The sequence below is a fragment of the Halichoerus grypus genome, chromosome 4 (assembly GCF_964656455.1).
Source record: "Halichoerus grypus chromosome 4, mHalGry1.hap1.1, whole genome shotgun sequence".
NCBI lineage: Eukaryota > Metazoa > Chordata > Mammalia > Carnivora > Phocidae > Halichoerus > Halichoerus grypus.
This window is the reverse complement of record NC_135715.1, coordinates 10,708,832-10,734,954: the sequence shown is the minus strand read 5'-3', so window position 1 is coordinate 10,734,954 and position 26,123 is coordinate 10,708,832. Positions and strand designations below refer to the sequence as shown.

The following is a 26,123-nucleotide window of genomic DNA, read 5'->3' as shown; positions in this document are numbered from 1 at the left end:
CTCCAGGAAAAACAGATTCACCAACTGATGAAGAATTTTGAACACAGAAGGAAAGAAAATGCCCTGGCAACGTATGACTTGGACAGCTGCAAATGTAGAAGACACGAATGCCTGACTGAAGGGCCTGGGGACTCCCTAGGAGAAGCCCCTGGAAAGGGGGCAGGTAACAGTGCTTAAGGCTGAGGTAACGTAGACCGAAGCTCCACAGGGGCGGGAATCCCCTCTGTTTGCACTTTCCATGGTATCCCCAGCAGCTGGTACAGATGATGCTCAAGAAAATATTTTGGTGGTGGTGGGGGGTGCCTGAGTGGCTCAGTCGGTTGAGTGTCCGACTCTTGATTTCGACTCATGATCTCAGGGACATGAGATTGAGCGCCATGTCAGGCTCCTGGCTCAGCAGGGAGTCTGCTTGAGATTCTCTCTCTCCCTCTGCCCCTCCCCCTTCTCTAAAATAAATAAATAAATCTTAAAAAAAAAAAAAACCTTAAAAATATTTTGGGAAAAGTAATGTAAGAATAGCACCAGAAATCCTCGTGGTGGGATTGTTCTATATTTTGACTGTGGTGACCACACAAATCTCACACATGGTAACATCTCATAGAGCTAAATATGCAAATGAGTACATATAAAACTGATGAAATCTCAGTAAGGTTGGTAGATGTATCAATATCGAACTGTTACCATTGGAGGAAACTGGGTGTAGAGTATTGGGAGCTCTGTATTATTTCTTACAACTGCACGTGGATCGACAGCGACCTCCCAATAAAAAGTAGTAATGTGAAAAAAAAGTAGTAATGTGAGAGTAAAAACAATCTCAGGTGACAGCAATCCCAAATGTAGTAGAATGTGAGTCAAGATAGACTGGCTTTGAAAAGCTAAACCCTGTTTTTTTTTTTTTCCTAAGTTTTTTTTAAAATTCCAGTCAGTTAACATAAGGTAAACTCTATTTAAAAGGGAGAGGGCCCTGAGGGAGGAGACAAAGCAGTCCAAAAGACAGACACGTGTGTGGAAATCTAAAGGAGGAAGCTCCCCAGAAGGGGAGAAAGAGAAATGGAGAGCTGTGAGTTTAGTGCTAGAAATGCATGATGGATCCCAAAATACAAATCACCAAATTGGGACCAATGCCATGTAGAGTGAAGGGGGCTCCGGTGACCTGAACATCTGTTGGACATCATATTTGGCAGAGCCTCTGTGAAGATTCTGGCTGGCCTTGCTGATGATTTCCATTCCCAAACTGGGGTTTGGCCAACCATACCAATGTCCAGATGTGTCTACATCTGTCACTATGTGGAATTTGTAACATACAGGGACTTTATTTCCTCTTTTCTAGAGCTAAACTCCAACCAGGTTTGGGTCCTAACTCTTGGCTTTTATCAATCTATGTTTAACCGTACGGGAGCACTAGCATTCCCTCACCCACCACCTCCCATCCATCACCAAGTGACTCCTAAGCATTTCCCAGATCAGTTCGCATGTCTCCAACTTCACTGCCACTTGGTTACAGCAAGCCCTCATCCTTCCCCTGGACACATGGAGTGGTCTCTTCACTCCAATTCCTCCCCCACTGACAGCCCAAGCGATCTTTTCAAAATAGAAATCCCATCGTGTTGCCCCCCTGCTTTGCAGCCTTCCGTGGTTAAGGCGGCTTGGTCTGCAAACCCTGGCAAATCTGGCTCTAGTTACCTTTACCTGCTCCAGCCAGTGTCCTCCCCCTCCTCCTTGGACTTTGTTCGGCAAGGACTCCAGCTTTCTCACTGAAGGGCCTTTGCATGTGGGGTTTCTTATGCACGCAGTCCGGGTGTTCTCAGCCTTGGCACTGCTGGCACTCGGGGCCAGACCATTTTCTTTGGTGGGGGCTATCGTGTGCATCGTAGAATGCGCACTTGTAGCATCCTCCCACCCACGTCCGTCGGGACGGGCACTGCCAGCTGTCACCTGGGGACCAATCTCCCCTGGGCAGGAACTACTGGCCTCGAGTGAACTCATTCCTCTCTGCCTAGCAAATCTCAGTTCAGAAGCCCCCTTCTCAGGGATCCCCTCCAGGCAAGATCCAGTCTCCCTCTTCTCTCTCTCTCTTTTTTAAAGATTTTATATATTTATTTGACAGAGAGAGACACAGCGAGAGAGGGAACCAAGCAGGGGGAGTGGGAGAGGGAGAAGCAGGCTTCCTGCCAAGCAGGGAGCCCGATGCGGGGCTCGATCCCAGGACCCCGGGATCATACCTGAGCCTCAGGCAGACGCTCAACGACTGAGCCACCCAGGAGCCCCATCCTTCTTCTCTTATTATCTATTTGATAATTATTGTCTCTCACAGTACTATCCCCTACCTGAGGGCAAGGGGCCATGTCCGCTGCCACTCACCACTGTATGTCTAGGAGAGTATCTGGCACACAGCCAGGACTCAGATGCATTGAATGAGCGGATGAGTGCGTTTAAGGTCAAATCTGTTTGCTGTAAAATCTACACCCTCCTCCAAAAATCGAAACTATTATTTATTGAGAGTCTACTGGGTCAAGTACTTCATGACCATGCGGGAGGCCTTATTATCCCCATTTTACAGGTGAGAAACTGAGGCTTAAGCAATGCTAAATGGCTTGTCTATGACATCACAGTGGGAGAACCCAGACCCAAATCTAGGTTTTCTCACCCCAAAGTCTAAGCTGATAGATGTGAATACGGACATGGATGTCCAATGCTTTCCTGCGGGGCTCAGGCTTTTATTCTGCATGATATTTAAAGTCAGTAATTTGAAATAAATGTAAAGACCATGCTTAAGAAATAGGATAGAATCAGAATCCCAAGGAGCCCCATCAAGGCAGCAGGCTAAGTCTAAGGATGAAACTTTTAAGAGAACTACTTATAAGATGCATGTCAACAGGGAAGAAATGTAGCAAACAGACAATTACTGCAAAATGCTTTTCAGGATTTTGCCATTTCACCATCAGGGAGCTGCAGGATGAGGATCAGGACTCTGAGATTTCTCAAACTGGAAACTTCCCCCATGTCTGTCTGGACAAACCCCCTCCTACCCCCTATCAGCAATAAAAACATTAAAATAAAATAAGGGGGAACCGGGACACAGCGTCCTGCTTCTGGTGGCTGGTGCAATGTTGGGATAGAATCCCAAGAAGTAGAGAGTGGCCGCCACCAAAGGGTGGAGAAAGAAGGAAGAGTGCTCAGCTCTGCAGAGACAGAAGACTGCCTGAAGTATCAATCAAATTAATGACTGTTTTCTCTGGAAAGAAGACAGCCGCGATGGAAATCCCGAGAGATGGAGCGGTGACAGCTAAGGGGATTCCTTCTGCAGGCAGGGGTCCCAGATGTGCGTGTCTTGATTTGACACAAAAGTTTTAGTATTGGTAGAAAAAAAAAATCCTGAAGGGGCTTTCACAAGGAATATTTTTCTTTACTCTCAAAAGGCAAGCACTGTTTTAAAGAAAGAAATTTGCTTTAAAAACAAAAAAGATCAACAAGCCTGCAGTGCATCTGTCATCTGCCGAGCTGAGTACTGTAGGAACATAAATAAGACCGCTTCTGCCCCCGAGAGATCTATAAATTGTTACTGTTATTTTGGGACCTTTCAAGAAATGTTTGAAACACAGCACTTCCTTTTCTGATGTATGTCAAACACCAGCACTTTCTTTCCTGATGTACCTCAAACCATCCTAAGTTACAATTTCTAAATGGCAATTCTATGCAGATCTGCCCCCCAAAATGTGAGTGTAGAGAATTAAATGCATCTCATTGTGGATCTGTTCATCCCATTCTCTAAACCTGGATAACTCCAGAGTGCAATCCTATTGCATGGTCCCTGACACCAAAGGGAAGCCACATACCAGAAGGACGAATTGGCCACTTCATTTTAAAGGGAAAGGAAGACAAAGTTCACTAACTCGAAAATCATCTATTAAGAGGGCAACACGCCATTTTTATACCAGTTTGTGTAATAATTTTACTGCATAAGAAATCAGAGAGATTGCATAAATCATTAGGTCAACAGCACATACAGAACAATAAAACAAAGCAGACATGATTATTCTGATCCAGTAAGACAGGAAAAATTTCAATTCTTAAAATTATCACAAACACCCCAAATGTGGCTCCTTTTAAGAGAAAATTTAGCTCTTGCATTTTCTGGATATAGTAATGACTGTAGTTCCATTAAGCCAAATGGAAAACTGCTTCACAGCTAAAAACATAAAAAAGCAACTTACATAGATATGTAGCCCTCTTAATACTGGATGTAACAAAAAGATATCAGGCTGCCTGCTTTTGCCTAAAGCATGGCTTGAATTTTCTATTAATAATAACAGCTTATATAGAATACAAATACAACATAATTTCCTATGTTATGAAGCTGAAATTGGGAGAATCCAAAAATTATTGCAGGAGTGAGTGTCTTCCAATGGGGAAAAAAGTATATAAATATACTAGATGTTAAAATTTCCATTCTTCATTCAATTTTTTGCCCTGTTCAAAACATAAGAATACAAATAAATATATGTCCTTACAAGTGAAGTTCCTAGTGCACTGTTTAAAAAAAGATTAAAAAAACAGAAATCTTAATTTACTCTTTCTTGTCATTAAATAAAAATTCTAATATACAGACACATTCGATATTTATATAAATTGTAGGAGTCAGTTTGTCATTTCTTGCTCACGACTGACATACAATAGTGTTAGTCCCTATACAACATGGCTCACACCCCAGATGCAGGTTTCATCCTACTGCAAGTCGCTCCAGAGAATTTTTTTTCTTTTTTCTTTTTAATTAAAAAAGATTTCATTCTTCGAATTTTAGAATTTACATTTGAGTCGTCTGAAAAAATACAATTTCAATGCAAAAACCACATCAAGCTTTCAAGAGTATATTGCTGGTGCTGTAATCTTTTTGCATGTCTTTGTTTTCATAGAAAAAAAACAGAATAAAATAAACAACATGTAAGACTTTTAAATGGTTAAACATAACCACATAATATTAATGATATGCCTCATGCACACAAACAAAAAATGCAAGAAAAAAGGATCAGACGTCTTTCTTTTGCATTTGTTCCAGCTTTCTTCTTAACAGACCATAATTCTCCTTAGTTCCCGATGCAGTGGGGTCAAGCTGCAGAGAGATTTCATAGTGTTTTTTGGCCAAGTTGAGATGTCCCCAGCGATGATAAAGCACAGCTGAAACAGCAAGAGATGGATTTCATTGGAAATGCTTCTGAATACCTTGAAGTATTCCCAACCACTTATAAAAAAAAAAAAAAATATGACAGCACCTCTGCAAACAGTTTTCAAAAATCATTGTTTAAAATAATATTGTTTGTACCACAAACTTTATTTATCATAACCACACTCCCTGGTGATTATCCGTTTAACCACCTCCAGTTACTCCTGGGATTCTGCATATCACCAGACATGACCCATCTCCCTACAGCAACATTATTACATAAAGCAGTAAAGGGAAGAGTACACTAAGGTTGCCAGAAAATTTCCAGAAAGTCAGGCTGCATAGGGCTGGGCTCCATCACCGCTCAGAGCCCTGCAGAAGTCCAGCATCTGAATAAAGATGCCCCTACATCTTTTGGCAAAATAATAGCTTGTTTGTTGCTAGCTGGAAATAAGGGCTCTAACATTAAGATCTGACCAGAGAACGCTATCTAAAATCTAATTATTAAGATGGTAAAGCATCTGATTATTACTGTGATTTTGTAAGTAAAAGTAACTTTTTACATGGGCAGAAGGGCAACTGTTGCTGCTTCGTGATTTTCACAACGAGAAGCTACAGAGTCGGTAGAGAACAGATTTGGTAAAAACGTATTCACATGTGGAGCATTCTAAACATTGACACTGTAACGCTCTAAAAATCTTAATTATTGAGATGTAAAAATGGAAGAAAGGAATTCTAAGGCATAGATCATTGTAGATGCACGTTTAGCCAAGACACGAGAGAATATAAGAACACAGAGGAAGTCAGTTATAATGGAAGGCCCACTAGGGAAGAAGGGAAAGGATGTAAATTAGACCAGAGACTTCCAAAGTACCTCTCAGTTTGACATTCTAGGATCTTTCAAAGGAAGAAAATCAAAGTAGATCATAAGAAGGGGATAAAATGAGTGGGGGGGATTATTGGGGTTGGTCTGGTCATACAATTATGATTTGTAAATATGACTATTATATACCTACCTTTTTAATGTGTTAATTTCTTAAAAAAAAAACACCACATCTTAGAACCAGATTATAAAGGCCAATACAGGCTAGGCTTGAAAAAACCATTCTTCCAATATCGATTTTACAGAAATGCACCCATTTCTTTCAACTCACACAGAATTTCAACAGGATCCAAATGGAAAAATTTCCTTACCCAAATTGCCATGGTAACTTGCAGCATTTGGATGAGCTTTAATTGCTTTGAGGAATAAAGCTTCAGATTCCTGGAGAATGATATAAAAAATAAGGTATTGCACTACACAAAAGCCACACACAGTTTTGCTGCTTACGGTTTTCAAACTTTTAATGTCCTCGTTGTGTACCACTGTGGCCTTCTCCCAGCAACATCTGGGAAGGCCAGCGGGACCACACCCTGTTAAGAGGTTCTGAAGGGCAGGCAGGGAAGTATGCGACAGGGAAAGGTGACAGGGTAACAGTGAGGGGAAGATGGGGGGGTGGAAAGCAGTGGGGGCAGCAGAGAGAGGGCGGATATGCTAATGAGCTCTGCTACCCGCCTCCCGGAAGGGGATGGAATTTTGCAACTTGAAGTAAGTAGCTCTGTTCAGGGTGCAGTGGAGGATAAGCCAAGTCAAATGGCCAGGAAAGCCTGGGTGATTGAGGACACCCACAAAATCGGTATTTTCAGTCAGCCTCAATGAGCTCATTTCCAGGATTCTCAAGGTAGGAGCCGGGGCCAATTTAACCTCCCCCAAGAACTCACAACCCTCTCAGCAATCCATAAGTAGCCCATTCATCTGGAAAAAATAAGCAGAGAGAATGAGGGAGGGACGGCCATCTGTCATCTAAGCGGTCACAGTACTGTGTATGACCACGACCAAATGCCCCTGATGGGTGTGAACTGATTCTTGTATAGACTTGCATTTCCTCCAAATAGTGCTCACTTCCAATCGGGTTGCTATGAGGCATGCCCAAGTGTCTTCTCACCTTATCATTATTGGACCATGGCTGCCTGGATGGTCCCATTCGACCATAATACCAGGAAATAAAGATGCCTAACTGTTCTTTGCTGACACCTGCCGGGGTAGCTACTCATACCGTATACATTCGTGTTCCCGAAGGGACACACATGTGTTAGTGAGTATCAAACACTAAGCTGAAACACTGAAGTTGTTGGTTCGGGATGCGTTTGCTCCTTCTAGCTGCACCTTCTGTGAGTTTTCCAAGCGGGCTTCCCACATCTAGGATCACACATTTTATAAAGTATAGGAAGACAGATTTCTTTGTCCTGAGATGGCCTGTGGTACTCCTGAGAAGCAGGCTGGGCATTTGGGCAAACATCTCTGAAACCACAACCTTTTACAGAGAGCTGGCAGAGAAAAACTTGTATTTTGGAAATGTCATCCAAAAAGGACTGAATGAAGACATCCGGGTAACATACAAGATGTCAGCAAACATCACTTCCAGAACTCAGAGTCAGTGTCAATGTGCCAAGTTAGAGTAGCTGAAACTCCTTCAAGGTAGTGTTAAGGTTCTCCTGCCGTGTTAGGTGCATTGGAAAACACAGCAAATGGATTGTATAGATTTGTAGCTATGCTCTAAGTAGCTATGCTTTCTGACGACTTTCAAACACTACCATTTAGCTTGAGGAATAGGAAGGCCAGGGAATTTAAATCGACTTTAAAATTTCTTCTCTTTCCTTATCTTAGGCTCAGCACCCTGGCCTAGACAATTAGGATGCAAAATGTATAGAAATATAGGAAACCCACTTCTCCGTTCTGCTCTATGGAGTATTTTCTACTTTATCTGGGAAAAAAAAGAACAATGTGAACTGGAAGCCAAATGAACCGTGGGTTCTGTCCCCTTAATAGAATTCTAGTTTATAGACTGTGGGATGATAGAAAAATCAATACAATGGTTACATAAGCTGTATCCTGAAAATGCCCAGCTGTAGCCGGTGGTTGCTGGACGCTCCAGAGCTGTCCCAGGCTGATGGAGAAGGCTGGAGAGGTCAAGAGACGGGAAAACCACAAACCTTACCTTCTTCCCCCAGCTCTACACCGGTAAACCCATAAAAAATAAAAATTAACCCCCTCAAAAACCATCCTCTGGAGCAAAAGCTAGAAATGTTAAAACATATACTGAAGCTATTAAACTCCCTGATATTTATTTTATTTTAATTTTTTATTTTTTTAAACTCCCTGATATTTGAAAATGAGAGACCGTGCATGAAATATCTTACTGTTATTGTGGAAAACTATGCTGATAATGATATCTGATGAGCAGAAGAGAAGTAAATAACGTGGGACAAACATGAATTAATCACCTCCTTAGGCCTCATGTGATCACAATCAGACATAGCTCTGGATTCCGAAAGAAAATCCTTCTGTCACGAAGGATTAAGGTCCTGCTTCTGGAAGTGTGTTTTCTGTAACATCTGTGTTAGAAACCCAGGATGCTAGTTAGAAGTGCACCGAGCCTGACTTTACCCCGCCAACTGCGACAGCACCTCTTGTGGGGAGGAATCTGGGCCAGCTGCATCTAACACAGTCCCTCCCTGGCTCTGACACATAAATTTAAAGTTTGAGATCACGGGTGTTAGGAACCCTGAGTCCCCTTAGGGACACAGGGCATCGTGCCCCTTTTGATTCATAGTCCACTCCTGGCCAGTCCTGGGAGCCAGGTCAGAGAGAGCCCGGATCTCGTATCTTGTGGTTCCGTTGGTCAGCCTTTCCAGGGCCTTGCGGATGACCTATGACATAACTCTAGACGTGGAGAAACCTGGAGGCAGCAAGCACCAGTCCTGTATTCCCCATGGGTTGTTGTTCCTTTAGTGCAGAAACTGGCAGGCGCCAGGGTGGGGGCTGGGGCAGCTGCTAGGATGAGCTGTCACTGCCTCTTCTTTGGGGCTTCTCCTCCCCTCCCCACGTTTGCGCAACGGTAATGAACGCTGATGAGAAAGGACATGGGAGTCTGACCCTGCAAATCCATCTTTTGGGCGGCTTCTCCAGAAAGCAAATTGACCAAGTCACACTGGTGCACGGCTCTCACTGTTTTGGCCTAATTCTGAATTTAACTGGGCAGAAATAACATTTATGGCTTCTGTCAGATGCTGGCATTGATCGCAAGAAATCGCAGCCTCCGGTTTACACACCTTGTATTTCTGGGACTTCCCCAGCACGTTTGCCAACGAGAACATCAGAGAGTGATCATTAGGTATTAATTCCAGTGCCTCTCTTCCAACTGCTTCGGCTTGGGCTAAATTACCTGCAAGGAAAACACAGAAACACTTAAGAAAACATGTTAACATTGTACTGGTATTTCATTCTGTCTAACAGTGCTTATGTGCATTGTACACAATGATTAGGAATAACTCCTTAAGAAAATCAATGAAGAATGCGTAACATGGGGCGCCTGGGTGGCTCAGTCGTTAGGCGTCTGCCTTCGGCTCAGGTTGTGATCTGTCAGGGTCCTGGGATCAAGCCCCGCGTCGGGCTCCCTGCTCAGCGGGAAGCCTGCTTCTCCCTCTCCCACTCCCCCTGCTTGTGTTCCCTCTCTCGCTGTGTCTCCCTCTGTCAAATAAATAAATAAAATCTTTAAAAAAAAAAAAAGAATGCATAACACATGTACACATACAATATCTACACAACGTACATATGCACATACAACACACACATGCACGATACACCTATCCACACATATACACAACACAAATACACGTATATACACAACACACACATATACATACACACCACACACACACACACACGACGCGATCAGTTGCAAAACCACTGCAGTCCAGCACAATTCTGATATAATATACAAACAGCCTTTGATTAAATTCTGTAAAAGCACATAAAACCTAATTTTAATTTTTCCCCAGATACCAGTTACACCTAAATTGGAGAAAACCAGTTTGTAGGATAACAGTATCCATAGTAACACTTTAATAACTGAGTATTTATCATGTGGAAGTACACATTTTATACCTCCATGAGAAGCAAGTGTGTATCTCTTTTCCACACTGCTTAGATGGCTCACTGGCTTGAAATTCTGCCAAATTAAAACTATCATTTCTTATGGGATGCTTGGATTTTCAAAAGTAGGGGAGCGGAGTTACTCCCAGTTGATGGAGCTAAGATCCTGGCTGAGAAACCACATTGTCAAGTCTGTTAGCATTATATCTCAACTAAGAATCTATGGCTCTGAGTGTAGGTTTGGGGGCATCTCCTTTAAGAAGAGTCCATGAACTGTAGAGCATGGACCTTGCATTTATTAACCCCAAAGCCATTATTGTTCACTTTTGGGTACCTCCGGCAGCCTAGACGACGGACAATGCTAGGTCACGGGCTCCAGAAGAAATGAGATATTAGCGCCCATCTTCCCCTATGGCTCAGCACTAATTCCAAGTGTCATTTCCCCCAAACACACATATTTCAATATGTCAAAGGAAACTCTATTTTCTATAAGAATAATTTTTGTCATGTAAAATATTAGCCCATATTAATTTTTTTTTTTAACTCATACACACTAGAGAAAAAAAGCACATATACTCTGTTTCCTACTTATCCAGTGGCATGGTACTGTGGCGTCTTGTCCTCTGATGTATGCAAGGCGCCTTTCTGTACCTGTGTTATCGAGGAGTATGATCATGTTGTTCCAAGCCAAACTGTGTTCCGGCTTCAGCACAGTCGCATTCCTCCACGCGTTCAGGGCATCCACGTGGCGGTTTAGATCTGCATACTGAAAATAAAGCACGGCCCTGAAAAATCAATATTCCAATGTCGTTGCTTCCTCTAAGACATACCCAAAACCAAACCCCAAACTAAACAAAGCCTAACTAGTGCTTACTGAGCTTCTAAGTTTTCACAGTAACTCATTTGATCCTCAAAATATCTCACTGAAGTAGATAACCATCCCCATTGTACAGATGGAACAATGGAGGCACAGAGAAATTAAGTTAATTTCTCAGTTACATGTTGCTAAAAGTTATGTGTCTAGAAATGGTAAACAGGAATGAGCACCAGGTGGTCTAGTTCCTGAGCCTACAACCTCTTGACTGTAATTCATAATTTAGCGATTCTAGGCGTCAACTAATATTTAAGACTCCTGGAGAGACATGAATTAAAAACCTAATCATTACTCTTTTTCTAGAAAGACTTCACATAGTCTATCTTTGGTAAGGTATTATTTAAAGCGGTAAATAAAATATTTAATGTAACAGCTACATATGTCAAATTCACCTTGTGAAGGATGCTTTAGTAGGCTCTTCCTGCCTACATCTAAGCTACATACAAAGTGATGAGTGTGTCAGACATATTAGTGAACTCCTTGGGAAAGTCTTAAGTGGCAACATGAAACCCCTTGGCGATTTTTTTTTAAAGATTTTATTTTTAAGTAATCTCTACACCCAACGTGGAGCTTGAACTCACAACCCCGAGATCAAGAGTTGCATGCTCTACGGACTGAGCCAGCCAGGCGCCCTGCTTTGGCAATTTGAAGCCTGTTTGCCTCCTTTAGGAAGGAGAGAATTATCTGTTGCTTTCTTTTGAGAGGGCGTGTCGTTTAACACTGAAAACACCACAAAATGTGTGGCTCTCAATGTGCATGGTTAATAAGAGCATTCCGAGGGAGAAAGTGATGGATTTTTTCTAGCAGGTGATCCTCTTGCCCTCTTTAACTCAGTTCAAATGCCCATCTTATTTGAATGAACTTAGTTCCTTTACCTCTGCAAAAACTACAAATGATAACAATTTATCCAAGTTTAAGGCAATTCCTTCCTAACTGGAAAGTCTTTTTATTAGACAACAGAAACATTTTGACTTTATGACCCACCCACACAGCAAACAGGTGGCATATTAGGTAAGGAAAATAAGGGTTTAATTATGGAAACCCTATGAATATCCATTTGCTGATGATGTTGTCAGATTTCCCATGAGACTCAGAAAACTCCAGTCACAATATTTCACCCTGTAAGTAAGGAAATGATGTGAAAAGTTCAAAAAGTAAAATAATTAAGGGTGTTAATTATACCAATATTTAATTGCTTGTATCGGAGTTTCCATTGATTTCTTGGTCAAGTGTCTCTAGCGAGTGACATGCATTTGAGTCAGTTGGACAAAATCTGTGGTGACATTCTTAATACATAGGCAAACCAACAAAACTTCATTTACACAACAAAATTCTTCACATATTTTATTATTTCTTCTTATTATTACTATTTACTGAAGAACAACAGACTGAATCAGGTAAAATTTACTGTACTTTTATTTTGTCTCAACTCTCCCCTTCTTATAGCATCTATATGAAGTGAACCAGCACTTTAAGGGAAGCAGAGAAAAATGGTGATTTGGCCAGAACTACTCATCCAGACAGGGGACAGGTAATGCACACATTATTTACCCATGAGCTCTATGCCCATCCTTCCGCACTCTGCAAAACACATTTCTCAGAGTCCTTTGCCACTTGGCTCCTTGCTAGGTTTCTGCCAGCAGGAGTCATGGGTGACATCAGATGGCTGCAAGAGGGGCCCGTTCCCCCACTCTCACACTGTCCCTCCTTCTCCTTGGCCGTGCATCTGAAGGGGCTATGTCTCCCCCTCCACTGCCAGGCTGGAAGCAGTGGTCCTCCTTCATGATTTTAGCTCTTGAGATTATGGTGGCTCCTGAGATGGCAGCCCCTTTATATTCTGGTAGTGCCATTTCCTCCTGTTTGTTCACGTAACCCTACAGGGTTTCCTTATACTCAGAGTTAACATCATCTTTCCATTTCTGTCATCCAGCCTTCCAACAATTGTTTAAACAATTCCCTACATAGAATCTTCTCTATTTAAAATACTTAGCATGGGGGAACCTGGATGGCTCAGTCCAAAGAGCATGCGACCCCTGATCTTGGGGTTGTAAGTTCGAGCCCCAGGCTGGGTATAGAGATTACTATAAATAAATAAATAAACAAACAAACTAACTAGCTAAATACAATACAATAATTGGCATGGTTTCTGTTTTCCTGAATGGCTCCTAATTGATACGATCAGTCCTTGCATAATGAATCGTCTCTAGTTAATATCTCCAGTCACTATTACTGAAATTCTCTAATGGTAACATGTCGCAAATAATCCAGCTTTTCCCAATTTTCTATTTCACAAGGAAACTGCATTATATTCCCTTCTTATAAGGGCGCAGAATTCAAAGCACATTTCTGTCTCTCATTACTAAAGAGTGACTAAGGAGGATTTTTAAAAAGAAAAATTTAAGTTACTAAGTTCATCTTATTCACCAATATATAAATGTGTTGGTTGAGCTGTTAAAGATTAAGCTCTCAGTGCTTTTAGGCTGTCAAGCAGGCAAAAGCTGGATAATTAAACAACAATGGAGAGCAAAATCTTTAAATAAGAACAGTTGGCAGAAGGGAACACAGGAAGATCATTTCACGGTAGCATAATTAGTAAACAATATACACAAAGAGTGCTACAAAGTCTAATATACTTAATACTACAGATGATCCTCTACATGAACGTGGGAATGAATTCCAAGGACTGGAGCACATGGATAAAATCCTGACTTTTAGTCTGTTTTCTTTTCTTTGGATCCAACTCTTACAAAGGGCTTATTTAGCATAAATTCTCTATTTTCTAAACCCCAAGGAACTGCAGTGACAGGCAGTTACTAGGGGAAGGAAAAATACTGCCAAGTATTAGAGCCTTAAGTGTAACCTGGAAGACTGTAGGCAGATACACTCTGCAAACAGTAATCTAAAAAACTACCTCCAGAACAGAAGAAAAAATGGAAGAATTCATATGGATATCAACTATAATGTCGTGCTAGTCCTAGTGTACTAGACACAGTAAATAGAAACAGTCATCCCTGCAAGTGTTCAGATAATACCCAGTTTGCTCCCATCCCCCATTCTCACTTCATTGACTTTGCAAGGATCCACCCTGCCTTGTATGTGATTGAAGTTTTTGGTCTCTACTTGTATCATTATGGTGAGGTTTTACTGTCTTCCCACCCTCATCCCCAGAGAGAACAATATAGAGGATCAAAATATGCCATCCCAAATATACCACTCAGATGTAAGGATTATTGCACTAAAGACATTTGAGATTTGACAGATGCAGAAAGAAACCTTCCTGGAACTTCCCTTATCTGACTAAAAGCAGAAACACAGACATAAGGACTGCCATAAATCCCCCTCTCCTGGGGACGTTTTATGGCCATGAAGAAGGACCCACACAAACCTTCGTTAGTTTCCACCCGTATTTACCTTCTGACAATGTGCCACCCTTCGAAGCCTAAAACCTCTTCCTTTCTCTTGTCACTTCTCTATGAAGTTATTGTTCTTTGTTAAGATGCTATATAAACCCAAGTTCTAACCACCTCTTTGAGTTACTCATCACTGAGTTTTTCCCATGTGTATGCACAATGCATGTCTGGATAAACTTTTTTTTTTCTCTTGTTAATCTGTCTGTAGTCAGTCTAAGTTGCAGGGCCTCAAAGACAGAACCTAAGAGGGTAGAGGAAAGTTTTTTTTAATCTGCCTTCAACAGCTTCTCACTAGAATAATTTAAGCTCTCCTTGAATCTTCAGGTTTCACAGAGAAAGCTGTTTCAACATCCATGTATGTAACTAGATCGTAAGGCACAGAATTATAAAATGTAAAAAGAAACAGAAATGTGGGAAAGGCCAAGTGGCTCTGGAGAAAGTTATGTGGGACAACAGGAATTGCCTGCTATCAATTTTCCTTGTTTAAACATCTTGCTGTTACATGGATTCAGTCACATTACTGCCACCTTCCTCCAAGTCCAGGGAGAAACAATTCCTCTTTTCCACACTAGAGCATGCATATAGAGACGGTATCTTCCCAGGATACATCATAAGTGAAACATGTTTTCTATTCTTTGAATAATAAACACAAAGCCACTTCACTTTAAAATTTATAACACATGCAGTACTTGCTCATTTAAAGGGACATATGCATAGTGGGAGAAGTAAAATTTCACCATCATTAGCCACACGTTCCTGTCACTTAGTTTCCTCCATTCATAAAATTCTGCCTCCACAACATGCAAAATCACTGCTACCCAATCCAGAAACAAAGCAGTTTAGACCAAACACATTCCCATCATGCTAAGAACTGAAGCTTGGATTTTCAATAATCCTTAAAGCAACTCATGTTTTCTAGGCTGCCCTCCTCCAACAGTCTCTTCTGCTCTGAGCTGGTCAGTCTGTCTTCTCAATGCTCAGATAGATCTGCTTCCCAAATGCAGGGCCAACAACAGGGTATTGGAATGACTGGAGAATTTTGTTGGTTTGTTTTGTAAATACAGATCATCTATGGGGCCTATGATTCCATAAATCTAAGATGGGGTGGGAGGACTTGGATATTCAACCAGTTTTGGGAACCACTGGTTTTGATAACATAAGGACTCCATAAAACCAAGAAGTCTCCAGACCCTTAAAGTGAGGACAAACAGGCATCTCTTTAAAACAACTGTGATGTCATCGTACCTGTGAGGCTAGGCTGGATGAAATCTGAAAAATTGTATCTTAAACTTCTTTTAAAAGTCACGTCACTATATGTGTATTCCACATATAGTGTGGCTAAATGAGCAAAACCTTTTTCCCTTAACAATTTCATTTAATCAAACTGAATATATTAGGAACCTATGTAGTTAGTTTCTTGAAACCAAATTAAAGGCTTAACTCAAGGGAGAATATAATCATTCTTATTTAAGGAATTTTGCTGTTTGTGGGTAAGTCTGTTTTCCCCCAGCCTTACAGAGATACAATTGGCGTAGAACCTTCATAAGTTTAAAGTGTACAACGTGATGATGTGATACCTGTGTATATATCACCACAATAAGGTTAGTTATAACACCTACATCACCTCACATCATTGTGTGTCTGGTTCTTTTCTTCATTAAGAAAATCCAGAGCTATAAGGATTGAGCTGTGCATCCTCATGGAGGTTTTTCAGAAGCAATGACAGAATCCATGTCACCATCATTTACCAATACATGTTTTCACATTTTAAGATTACTGAACTTATTGTATTAACTACTGTTGCAATATTTATTTGAATAAAGAAATAAAGTATAAGAAAAGAAAATCAAGAGCAATTAGATCTTTAGTCAGTAACTAAGAAAAGAAAGGCACTATGGAACACACTCTTTCCTATTTCCATTGGACAATCTCAAAGCGGTTTCAAATAAATCCCCCCGAGCCTTCTGTTACAGAAAGAACAGTTAGTACGAACGTCTGGGGATGCAGGGAGCTGTCTTTGGAGGAGGAAGATGGAAGCTCAGAAACCATATTATGGATTTGTTTTTTTATCTCAGCTTTTATTCGTGTTTTTGAAACATTCGAGAAACTCATGTTTCTCAGGAAGTGACTCTCAGAGTACTGTTTTACAGAGCACAAGGGACTTAAAAAATTCGGATTTATTCCTTGGTTTAACCTGTGGCCTAGGAGATAAGTTACACTTGGCTAATTCAAGTTGAATTGCTCTCTACTTAGAGCTTAAAAAGTTACAGACGAGGAAATCAAACAGCTACCTTCAAGTGACGAGCATATGCGAAAGAACTTTACAAGGTGCAGGGTGCTAGCATGAGTGGTGCTTCTACCATTTTATTATAAAAAGGGAAAAACCAAGCTTTTCTTCTGTAGCCTCTGGACACTTTACACTTACCAGCCGCCCGAGGTTGTAGTAACAATCTGGGTACTTCCTTCTGTGTTTGATTGCTGTCCGGTAACTCTGCTCAGCAGCTTCAAACCGTTTCAGGCTGTTCTGAACTATGCCTAAATTCATCCACGCGGCAGCAAAGTCTGGCCTGGAAGAACATTTTTTAAAAAGAGAAACAAGGAAAAGAAAGGCTCAGACCCCAGAATGCCGGAGCTCCTCTCTTTGCCACGGGCGTAATTCTACAAACCCATGCTTACTGTATTTGTACAGCTAACGAGAGCAGCTCTTCCGCTTCCTGTAGCTCATTCCTCTCTTTTAAGATGTTTCCAAGATTATTCATGGCATGAACATACTTGGGATTTAGTCTGCAAGCGGAGAGAGAAACCAAGCTGTCTGTTAACGCTCAGCGGTCTTCACTAAACTGTCAGGAATTGGCAAAGACATCTTAAAGTTGGGGTCTTTTTTTAATCCTCGACAGTTAAAACAAGACATGGATATGAATGAGACAAGACGCTCGCAGTACCTCACGGCTTCCCGGTAATATCTGATGGCGGCTGTCTGATTGCCTTTATCGGCCAGGTTCTTGCCAACATTGTAGTGAACCTGAAAATACAGACACAAACTTGGCCATCAGCTGATAGGCTTCTTTGTTCGGAGCAGGGATACGTATCGCAGCTTCTCACGGAAAACAAGAGCGAAAGGTAAAAAACAAAACAAAATAAACCAAATAACCCACGCCGCTAGAACTTTGGCTAAATCCCTACAGAGGGCAGGCCAGGGTCATGCTTTAATCCCCCATCCTGTAAGAAAAGATGGGAAGGACAGGGTGCAACAAGCAGATGATATCACTTAGGTACAACAGAAGAATATTTACCTAAAGAAACCTTGAAAATTACAAAGTGGGATTAGTGCTAAACCCTCAGCTCCCCTCCTGCCCCATTAGGGCTGAGATGCAAAATCCAACCACACATGGCTGTGAGAGGGAGAAATGAGGATTCTGCATTTTAACAACTACAGCCCTTTCTTATAGGACACCTTTCTTCTGTAGCATTGCAAACATTCTCGTTTATGCTAATGAAATTCTCCCTCCCTCATTCCTTCAGCCCTGGCACTGCTGGACGTCAGAGACACCGTGCCCAGCGGACCTGTCGGACCCCCGGCTCCTGAAGCCCCGGCTGTGAGTCCAATGACCCTGTTGGAAAGTGTGTCACGAGAAGGCACCCGGGGCCGTGGAGGACGGTGGGTCCCCAGGGTGGCGCCTGGTCCGGGCAGGGGGCGGGTTGTCCTGAGGAAGGGCCCTCCCTCCAGTGGAGATCTGCAGGGGGTCACTAGTTAAAGGGGCTGGAGTAAGCATGCCGGGCAGAGTGGGCAATGGGCAGGCTCTAGGGCTGGAGGAAGCCTAGTGTGTTTGCTTGAGTGACTACAAGATGCCCAATATCACCGGAATGCAGAGGGCAAGGGAGACCGGGCCGGAGGGTGTGGGGGGCAGGCTGCACAGGGAGCCCCAAGCGGTGACAGGTCTCGTTTGGTCTTTGCCCAGAAGCAGAAAAGGCCAGCACAAGGTCTGTAAGTGTGTGAGCTTCCTAGGGCCGCCATAACAAAATACCACAAGCTAGGGGGAGGGATGTGTGTGTGTGTGGCTAAGACAACAGAAACATATTTCCTCACAGTTCTGGAGGCAAAGATTAAGGGGCAGCGAGGTTGGTTTCTACTGGAGGTTCTGAGGGAGAAAGCTTCTCTCCTGTCTTCTGATGGTCACCAGCGATCCTTGGCTTACAGCTGTTTGGCTCCAATCTCTGCCTGTCTTCACATCGCCTTCTCCCTGCGTGTCTGTGTCTCTCTTTATAAGGATACCAGTCATACCGGATTAAGGGCCCACCCTGTACCAAGGCCCCCATTCATAAGTACCAGGGGTGAGGATCTGAACATGTCCTTTTTGGGGGCACAATTCAACCTATAACAAAAGCCAGGCGTAGGAGGATGGCAGGAGGTCATAATCAGAGTTGTAACAAGTTAGTCACACTGTGGGAAATGTGAGTGGGGAAGAAGCAGATGTCAGGGGTCCAGGGACAGCCTGAGGCTGCAGGCCCAGGGAAGGGAGGACAGCAGACTGAACGAGGGTGGTGGTGAACGAGCAGAAGAACTGGAAGAACACTGTGGAAGCAAAGAGCACAGAAATTGCTGATGGATTGATAAGAGTGGGGAAGCACGTCAAGAATGAACTCGAGGTTTCTAACTTCCAGAACTGAATGGATGTGATGGCTTTGCAGGCAGATACGACAGGTTGGCTGGGCTTGCTTGGGGGGATAGGCATCAGGCTGATTTTGAAATCCTTGGAGAACCCAAGTAGAGAGACCAAGGTGGCCACCTGAGCTCAGGAGAGGAGCAGGCTGGGGATGCCAACGTGGCAGGAGGCCGAGGCGGTACAGCCACGGGTCCTGGGATCATGCAGAGCAAGACAGCCAGGGGAGGAAAAGATCCTGTAAGACTTTCTTGTTTCAACCTTGCTAATCAAACTACCAGCTGGAGAAACCACCAGGGGATAATGTAGCAACAGAAAGAGAACCAGGTGATAAAATGTTCCAGAACTAGAGAGAAGTGCGGGTCTGGCCACACTGTGAACGCTCTACATGTCACTGACTTGTTCTCTTTAAAATAGTTAATTTAAAAAGGTATTTAATAATGATCATTTTATTCTGAAAATCAATTTTTAGTTGTGGTAAAATAAAGTTACCATTTTAACCGTGAAGAACATTGTTTTTATTTGAGCACACAATGTTTCATTAGTTTTGGGTGATTATAGTTCAGTAGGGTTCAGTGCATTCACACTGTTGTGCAACCAACCTCCAGAACTCTCCTCATCTTGCATATTTGAAAGTCTGTACCCATTCCACAGTAACTCTCCCTTTGCCCTTCTCCCTGCATCTGGCAGCTACCATTTTACTTTCTGTTTCTATGAATTTGATGACGCTAGATAACCTTACAGAAGTGTAAGCACACAGTGTTTGTCTTTTTGTGACTGGCTTGTTTCACCTAGCATAATGTCCTCAAGGTTCATCCACGTTGTAGCAGGTGCCAGAATCTCCTTCCTTTTCAAGGCTGAGTAATATTCCACTGCATGCTTATACTACATTTCGTTCATCCATTCATCTGTCGATGGACAGACGCTTCGGTGCTTCCACCGTTTGGCTACTGCGAACAATGCTGCTATGAACATGAGTGTTCACACATCTCTTTGAAATCCTGCTTTCAATTCTTTGGGGTATCTACCCAGAAGTGGAATTGCTGGGTCATGTGGTAATTATATGTTTAATTTTTTGAAGACCTAGAATGGTTAACTTTATGTTATGAGAATTTTGCCTCCATGTCAAGAAGAGAGGAAGAGAGAACAAGGAGAGCATTTTTAATGATTGAAGAGGATGGTAAAGTTGACTAGAAGAAACTGGACTCATAGTTGCAAAGCTACCAGAAATTCTCAGGTCAGCTTCACTTGAGGGCACCAGGGAGGTCGACCTATGGGCATTTTCTCAACTGTACATGGGCTCAGAAAAAGTTACAAGGAAAGGGGCTGGGACCCAAAATGACCCCGGGGCAGAACTGTAGAATCACAAGGACTATTATCAGAAGTATTTATGAGGCTTCTTTTTAGAGGCTTACGATGCTTAGGCCAATCGTAATCTCAGACGAGATGATCTCACAGAGATGTATTCAAATCAGGTGTGTTCAGCGTAGCTCCTGATAACAGTAATCCTGGTAGCTGGCGAGTGCTGAGGGTTGCCATGAGCCTGGGTGGGGCCGGCACCATATATGTATGTGACTTCTCTGCATGGCAGCCCTGTCACGCGGCTACTATCACCCACCCTCCCGAGTTGGGGGACAGCTGCAGCACCATTAAGCATCTCACCCAAAGGGGGTGGTGCTGCATTTGAAGCCAGGCTCCAAAACCTGTGTTTTTCTCACTATATCACGCCCATATCTGAGGGCGCTGGGTGAGGATGGGGCCGGTTGCTTGAGGTGATTTCTAGACCCACTCATTCACGCCATCTGTTATTTTTCTTAAAGTAAATAATGTTCTTTGTTGCATGTTAACGGCTGAATTGTACCCCCACCCCCAAAATTCATCTGCTGATCTCCTGACCCCCAGCACCTCAGAATGTGACTGTATTTGGAGACAGGACCTTTAAAGAGGAAATTAAGTTAACCTGAGCCCATCGGGGTGGGCCCTGATCCTATCTGACCGGTGTCCTTGTAAGAAGAGGAGCTCTGCACACAGAGAGAGACACCAAGGTTGCCCGTGCACAGAGGACAGATCAGGTGAGGACACCGTGAGGAGGCGGCCATCTGCAGGCCTCAGGAGAAATCAACCCTGCTGACACCTTGATCTTGGACTTCTGGCCTCCAGAACTGTGAGAAGATAAATGTCTCTCATCTAAGCCCCCAGTTAATATATCATGAACTACGGTAATGGTTTAAGCACATTTCAAGTAGCATTACATTGTATACTTCAGAAACCCTTCTGAAAATATAACCACCTCCTGCCTTATCGATCTTCACCTAGAGTTACAGCTTGTCTTCAAAAATACTAGTATTTTTGGGAACATATAGGGAACACTGCGACATTCCTTTAAGCACACAGGTACCAGAGATTTAACTGCCAATTTTAAAGTCTATACATTTATTTTTATCTAATCCGACAAAAGGAATCACAAGCAGGGGATAGAAATGTATAGTACTGAGCAGCACATAGTGTACTTTAAACTTCCCGAACCATACTATTGTCCATTCCTAGGCATCCGCATCTTCAGATTACAGCGAATGCTGCAAAGCGTGCTCTGAACGGTTTCATTTCGTGCCTCCCCCAGCCCCAGTCTGGGTGTGCTAGCTCACCTCCCGTCCCGCGCACAAAAGAACCCAAACTGGAGAATCCAACTGGTGAGCGATGCGCTTGTGGTCCCCAGAATACAAATTCAGCTTCTACTCAACACACGACTCCCGCCTCTGCCATCCTTTTTTATGGGCAAATTCTGTTTTCTCAATAAAAAGCTCAGACAAAGAGTTCAACTGCCCTCTGCAGTAGACACGGTGTTCTGTTAGACGCCCAGAATGCCAGCAACCAGATCAGGGGAGAAAGACGGAGCCCTCCGGGGGTTCAGACTGTGCTTATTTCCATGGAATGCGTTACAGATCTGATACAGCCCTAGAAGGCAAGCTGTCCATAATTAAGAACTGAGATAAACAGGCTCGCCCAGAGGCCGGCCTCATCCTACGGGTTATAGGGAGGGAAGTATCTGAATGGAAAACAGCTGTCTAGATAACCCATTGTAAACAAACAAACCCCCAAACCCTCATAAGTTCCCTTATAACAGTGTTTAAAGAATGAATGATTTTGTTCCCATACAATGGAAGAGACTGAAAAACCCTGTTTATTCTTGAACTTTCCCTCTAGCCTTTGTGATTCATATGCTGAGGCATCTAACTAGCACAGACCCTGCAGACAAAAAGACCACCATTGTAGCCCCATGACACGGACGTCAACAACGGACGGTGCGTTAGCACCAGAGCTAAAGCCGGTTTGTTTCAAATTCTCTGCTCCCATTTGATGTTAAAATGTTTTACACACAAAAATAATCTTATAAACCATTCTGGCTCATCCTTAAGGAAATACCTCATTGGGGTATTTGATCCTCTTCCTTGTTAAAAGAACTTAGAATTGTATCTCAGAGTTGATCCAAAGTGGCACATACTTTAAGCTTTAACAATGAAAAGTGACTGTAAATATAATTAAATACTTGCTATCTCATCCACTGTAGGCTAAAGGAATTTAATTTCCATGCTGCTCAGTTCCATCACTAATACTGAGTGCCCACCATGTGCAAGGCAGTGTGGGTGATCCCACCGTTGACCGTGCACTGGCACCGCAAGCTTTTGAAAAAGATGAGTCTCAGTTGTAAATCTGAGCCCAATCTAGAGCCAGGTGCCAAATACTTACTTAGTAGTCAATGAATATAAAGTGGAAGCCAATACAGAAAATGTATTTCCTGCAACAGAGCTGAATGAGACCAGTGTCTTCCTAAATGAGGTCTCTTCCCTGAAATGAGCCTTGCTTTTTTCCAAAAAGAAGAAAAAAAGGAAGTAAAGTTAATTTAATTATACTGCAATTTATATTGGAAAGGTAAACAAACAAAAACAAAAAACCCCATGATTCTATCTTGCTCATAGGTAACACTGAAAAAGATTCTTAGAAAGGACTATCACAGGCGCCTGGGTGGCTCAGTTGGTTAAGCGACTGCCTTCGGCTCAGGTCATGGTCCTGGAGTCCCGGGATCGAGTCCCGCATCGGGCTCCCTGCTCAGCGAGGAGCCTGCTTCTCCCTCTGACCCTCTCCCCTCTCATGCTGTTTCTCTCTCTCTCTCTCTCAAATAAATAAATAAATAAAATCTTTAAAAAAAAAAAAAAAGGACTATCACCACTGGGTCCATTTTGAAGATGAGGTCTTGTATGTATGTCTTAAATTTTTTTTAAAGATTTTATTTATTTATCTGGGAGAGAGAGAGAGTGAGTGGAAGGGAGAGGGAGAGAGAATCTGAAGCAGACTCCCTACAGAGCACAGAACCCAATGCAGGGCTCTATCCCAGGGCCGCGAGATCATGACCTGAGTCGAAACCAAGAGTTGGACGCTTAACCAACTGAGCCACCCAGGCGTCCCATGTATGTCTTACATTTAAAAAAGAAAACTACAGGGCGCCTGGGTGGCTCAGACAGTTAAGCGTCTGCCTTCGGCTCAGGTCATGATCCCAGGGTCCTGGGATCGAGTCCCGTATCGGGCTCCCTGCTCCTTGGGAGCCTGCTTCTCCCTCTGCCTCTCTCTCTCTGTCTCTCATGAATAAATAAAGAAAAAATCTTTAAAAAAAAAAAAAAAAAAAAAAAGAAAACTACACATGCAGACATATGATTGTGTGTGTGTCCATGTGTGCACACCTTGTGTTTTCTATCCTATAACATAAGAAATCACTTCCTAAGGCAGACCTATAGGCTCAAACATCACATATGTCACCCCTCCCCCTTACTTACTGGGCAGCACATCATACCAGGTCTCTACCTACCACCGAAATTACTCATCTAGATAATATCAGTTCCATCCTTCTATGCCTCAGTTTCTCCCATTTGGAAAAATAAAGAAAACCCTCTCTCTCAAAACCTTAGAGGGAGGATAACAGAGATTAATTATAGAGCCTCTACAAAGAAATCGGAGTTCCTTGTGGGAAAGCACTATATAAATAGAAGGGATAATTACTGCTATTCAAACAGAAAAGCAAAAATAAAGCAGATCTATTAACATTTATGAAATTAAATCACAGGCAATTTATTTTTAGTAGCATAAAATAAATGGATAGGTCAGCAAATCAAATTAAGGATCAAAGCTTGAAGTAATTCACTCTTTTATCTAAGTCTCTTAACTATAAAACATGAACAAGATCTTTTTTTTTTTTAATCCAAGAAAAAGACAAACAAGGAGTTAGCACTTTTTATACTATTCTTTACTTCAGGATCACAATAAGATGCCAACTATTCATTAGACTTATTCAAATAATTTTGCCTGAAATCACTTCTTTCTCTTAAATATAGGATATGGAAATGAGAGAGAACTCCAGAGAGCTCTTTTTCTCCCCCTAGAGGATCACATTGAAGCATCCTAGGAACTCCTATTCTGATGACCTGAGAGAGAATATATCATTATTTAGCAGTAATCTATACCAATAGAAAATTCTTCTAACCAAACCCCTTGGCCTCCTATTTTGAGCAAGTAGAATTCTCTTCTTGCCATTTAACAAGAAAACCAAAACCAAAATGAGCACCAGAAAGCTAACATTTCTTGAGCACCTACTATGTTCTAACTACCATATTAGGGCTCTTTGGACGCCATCTTTCTTTAAGGCCTCACAATAAGCCCGAGAGACAGACATTATCTCCCTTCTATAGATAAGGGCACTGAAAGTTCAAAACAGTTTAGTTTTGCCCCAAAAGGCACAGCGGGTTAAATGAAGAGATTGGATTCATCGAGAATACAAGTGACACAAATTCCTACCAGACGGCTTCAATGAAAACATTGCCAATTTTGAAGTCTACACGTTTATTTTTACCTAATCTGATGAAAGGAATCGCAAACTGAGAAACCACAGGTGAGAGCAATGTGTACTACGAAACACCAGACGGCATAATTTAAACTTCCTGAACCAAAGCGCTGCCCATTCGTAAGTGGTGTCGTCTTCAAGTTACAGATTGGAGGAGGACTTAATCCTGTGACCTGAGCACAGGTTCTGAGGTGTGCTCTGAATGGACTGACTCTGCCCCTCCCCCAGCCGCAGTCGGATGTGTGTGGTTACCGCCCTGCCACCATTTCAAAGGGCGGTTGCGTGGACCAACTGGAAGACGAGCCAAACTTCATCTAAGTAATCCGCAGTTTCACTGACATTGTCTGGTTGTAATGATTTCTTTTGAATTATTTTGGCCAAGTGGAATTGTAGTAAGTTTTATCAAGATCATTAATAAAACCAAAGAAAAAAACCAAGTATTTGGTCATGGTCTTATGCTAGATTCTATGTGAAGGTAAACATTTCTCTTACTCAGCTGTTGAACTGAAGTCTTTCTAAAGAAACACGGCAGCCAACATACCTTGGCATTGAGAGGACACACAGACAGGGCGCTTCGAAAAAGCTCTTCTTCGTTCCGCCACTCGCCACTGCGAATCACGCACCTCAGTATGTTTATGAATAAGATTCCCAGTACGACACCAGCAATCAATTTCTTAGGAATAGAGAGATACAGTAAGTGTCATTAGGAAGATCCGTCCACTCGTCTGGGGTATGAATGGCACCACTCTGGGCCAATACCTTTTTCTTAGTGTGTTTACTGAGAGCTCCAAATCCCAAAGTCAGCAGCAAGCAGTACCCCGCACTGGGGAGGTAGAGGACTCTCTCCGCAACCACAAAGCCCACTCGGAAGAACAAGTTACTTGCAGGAAGAAATGGGATAATGAGAAATCCCAGGCCCAGTGTAAGGATCCTGGAAAATGAGAAGTAAGTGAAATGGCTATTTTCAGACGTTTAAAAAAAAATTCCTACTCAACATTAAAATAGTGATAAAAGCCCCCTTTCTTTCACGTCATCAGTTGAGGAAAGGTGTCAGCAGTAGCAAAGAAATGTCATCCGTAGGGCCTAGGGCTTAGCCTGGCAGTATTAGGATAAGTCATAAGATCTCACTAACACCAAATGCAGGGATAAGAC

At 42.5% G+C, this 26,123-nt stretch overlaps 1 protein-coding gene across 4 annotated transcripts in view; it reads right to left on the bottom strand.

Moving 5' to 3' along the window:
• Nucleotides 1-3,926: 3,926 nt before the first annotated feature.
• The window catches only part of TMTC4 (transmembrane O-mannosyltransferase targeting cadherins 4), a 63,711-nt gene continuing 41,514 nt past the window's right edge, over nt 3,927-26,123 (bottom strand). For all 4 annotated transcript variants that reach the window (XM_036097798.2, XM_036097780.2, XM_078070122.1 and 1 more), the window contains exons 10-18: nt 25,731-25,902; nt 25,513-25,644; nt 17,363-17,442; nt 17,097-17,204; nt 16,846-16,987; nt 10,788-10,902; nt 9,314-9,426; nt 6,356-6,425; nt 3,927-5,175 (exon numbers count right to left, since the gene is read on the bottom strand). In XM_036097798.2, coding sequence (XP_035953691.2) covers nt 5,027-5,175; nt 6,356-6,425; nt 9,314-9,426; nt 10,788-10,902; nt 16,846-16,987; nt 17,097-17,204; nt 17,363-17,442; nt 25,513-25,644; nt 25,731-25,902 — 1,081 coding nt within the window. In that variant the 3' untranslated portion in view covers nt 3,927-5,026. The remainder of the gene's footprint in view (nt 5,176-6,355; nt 6,426-9,313; nt 9,427-10,787; nt 10,903-16,845; nt 16,988-17,096; nt 17,205-17,362; nt 17,443-25,512; nt 25,645-25,730; nt 25,903-26,123) is intronic.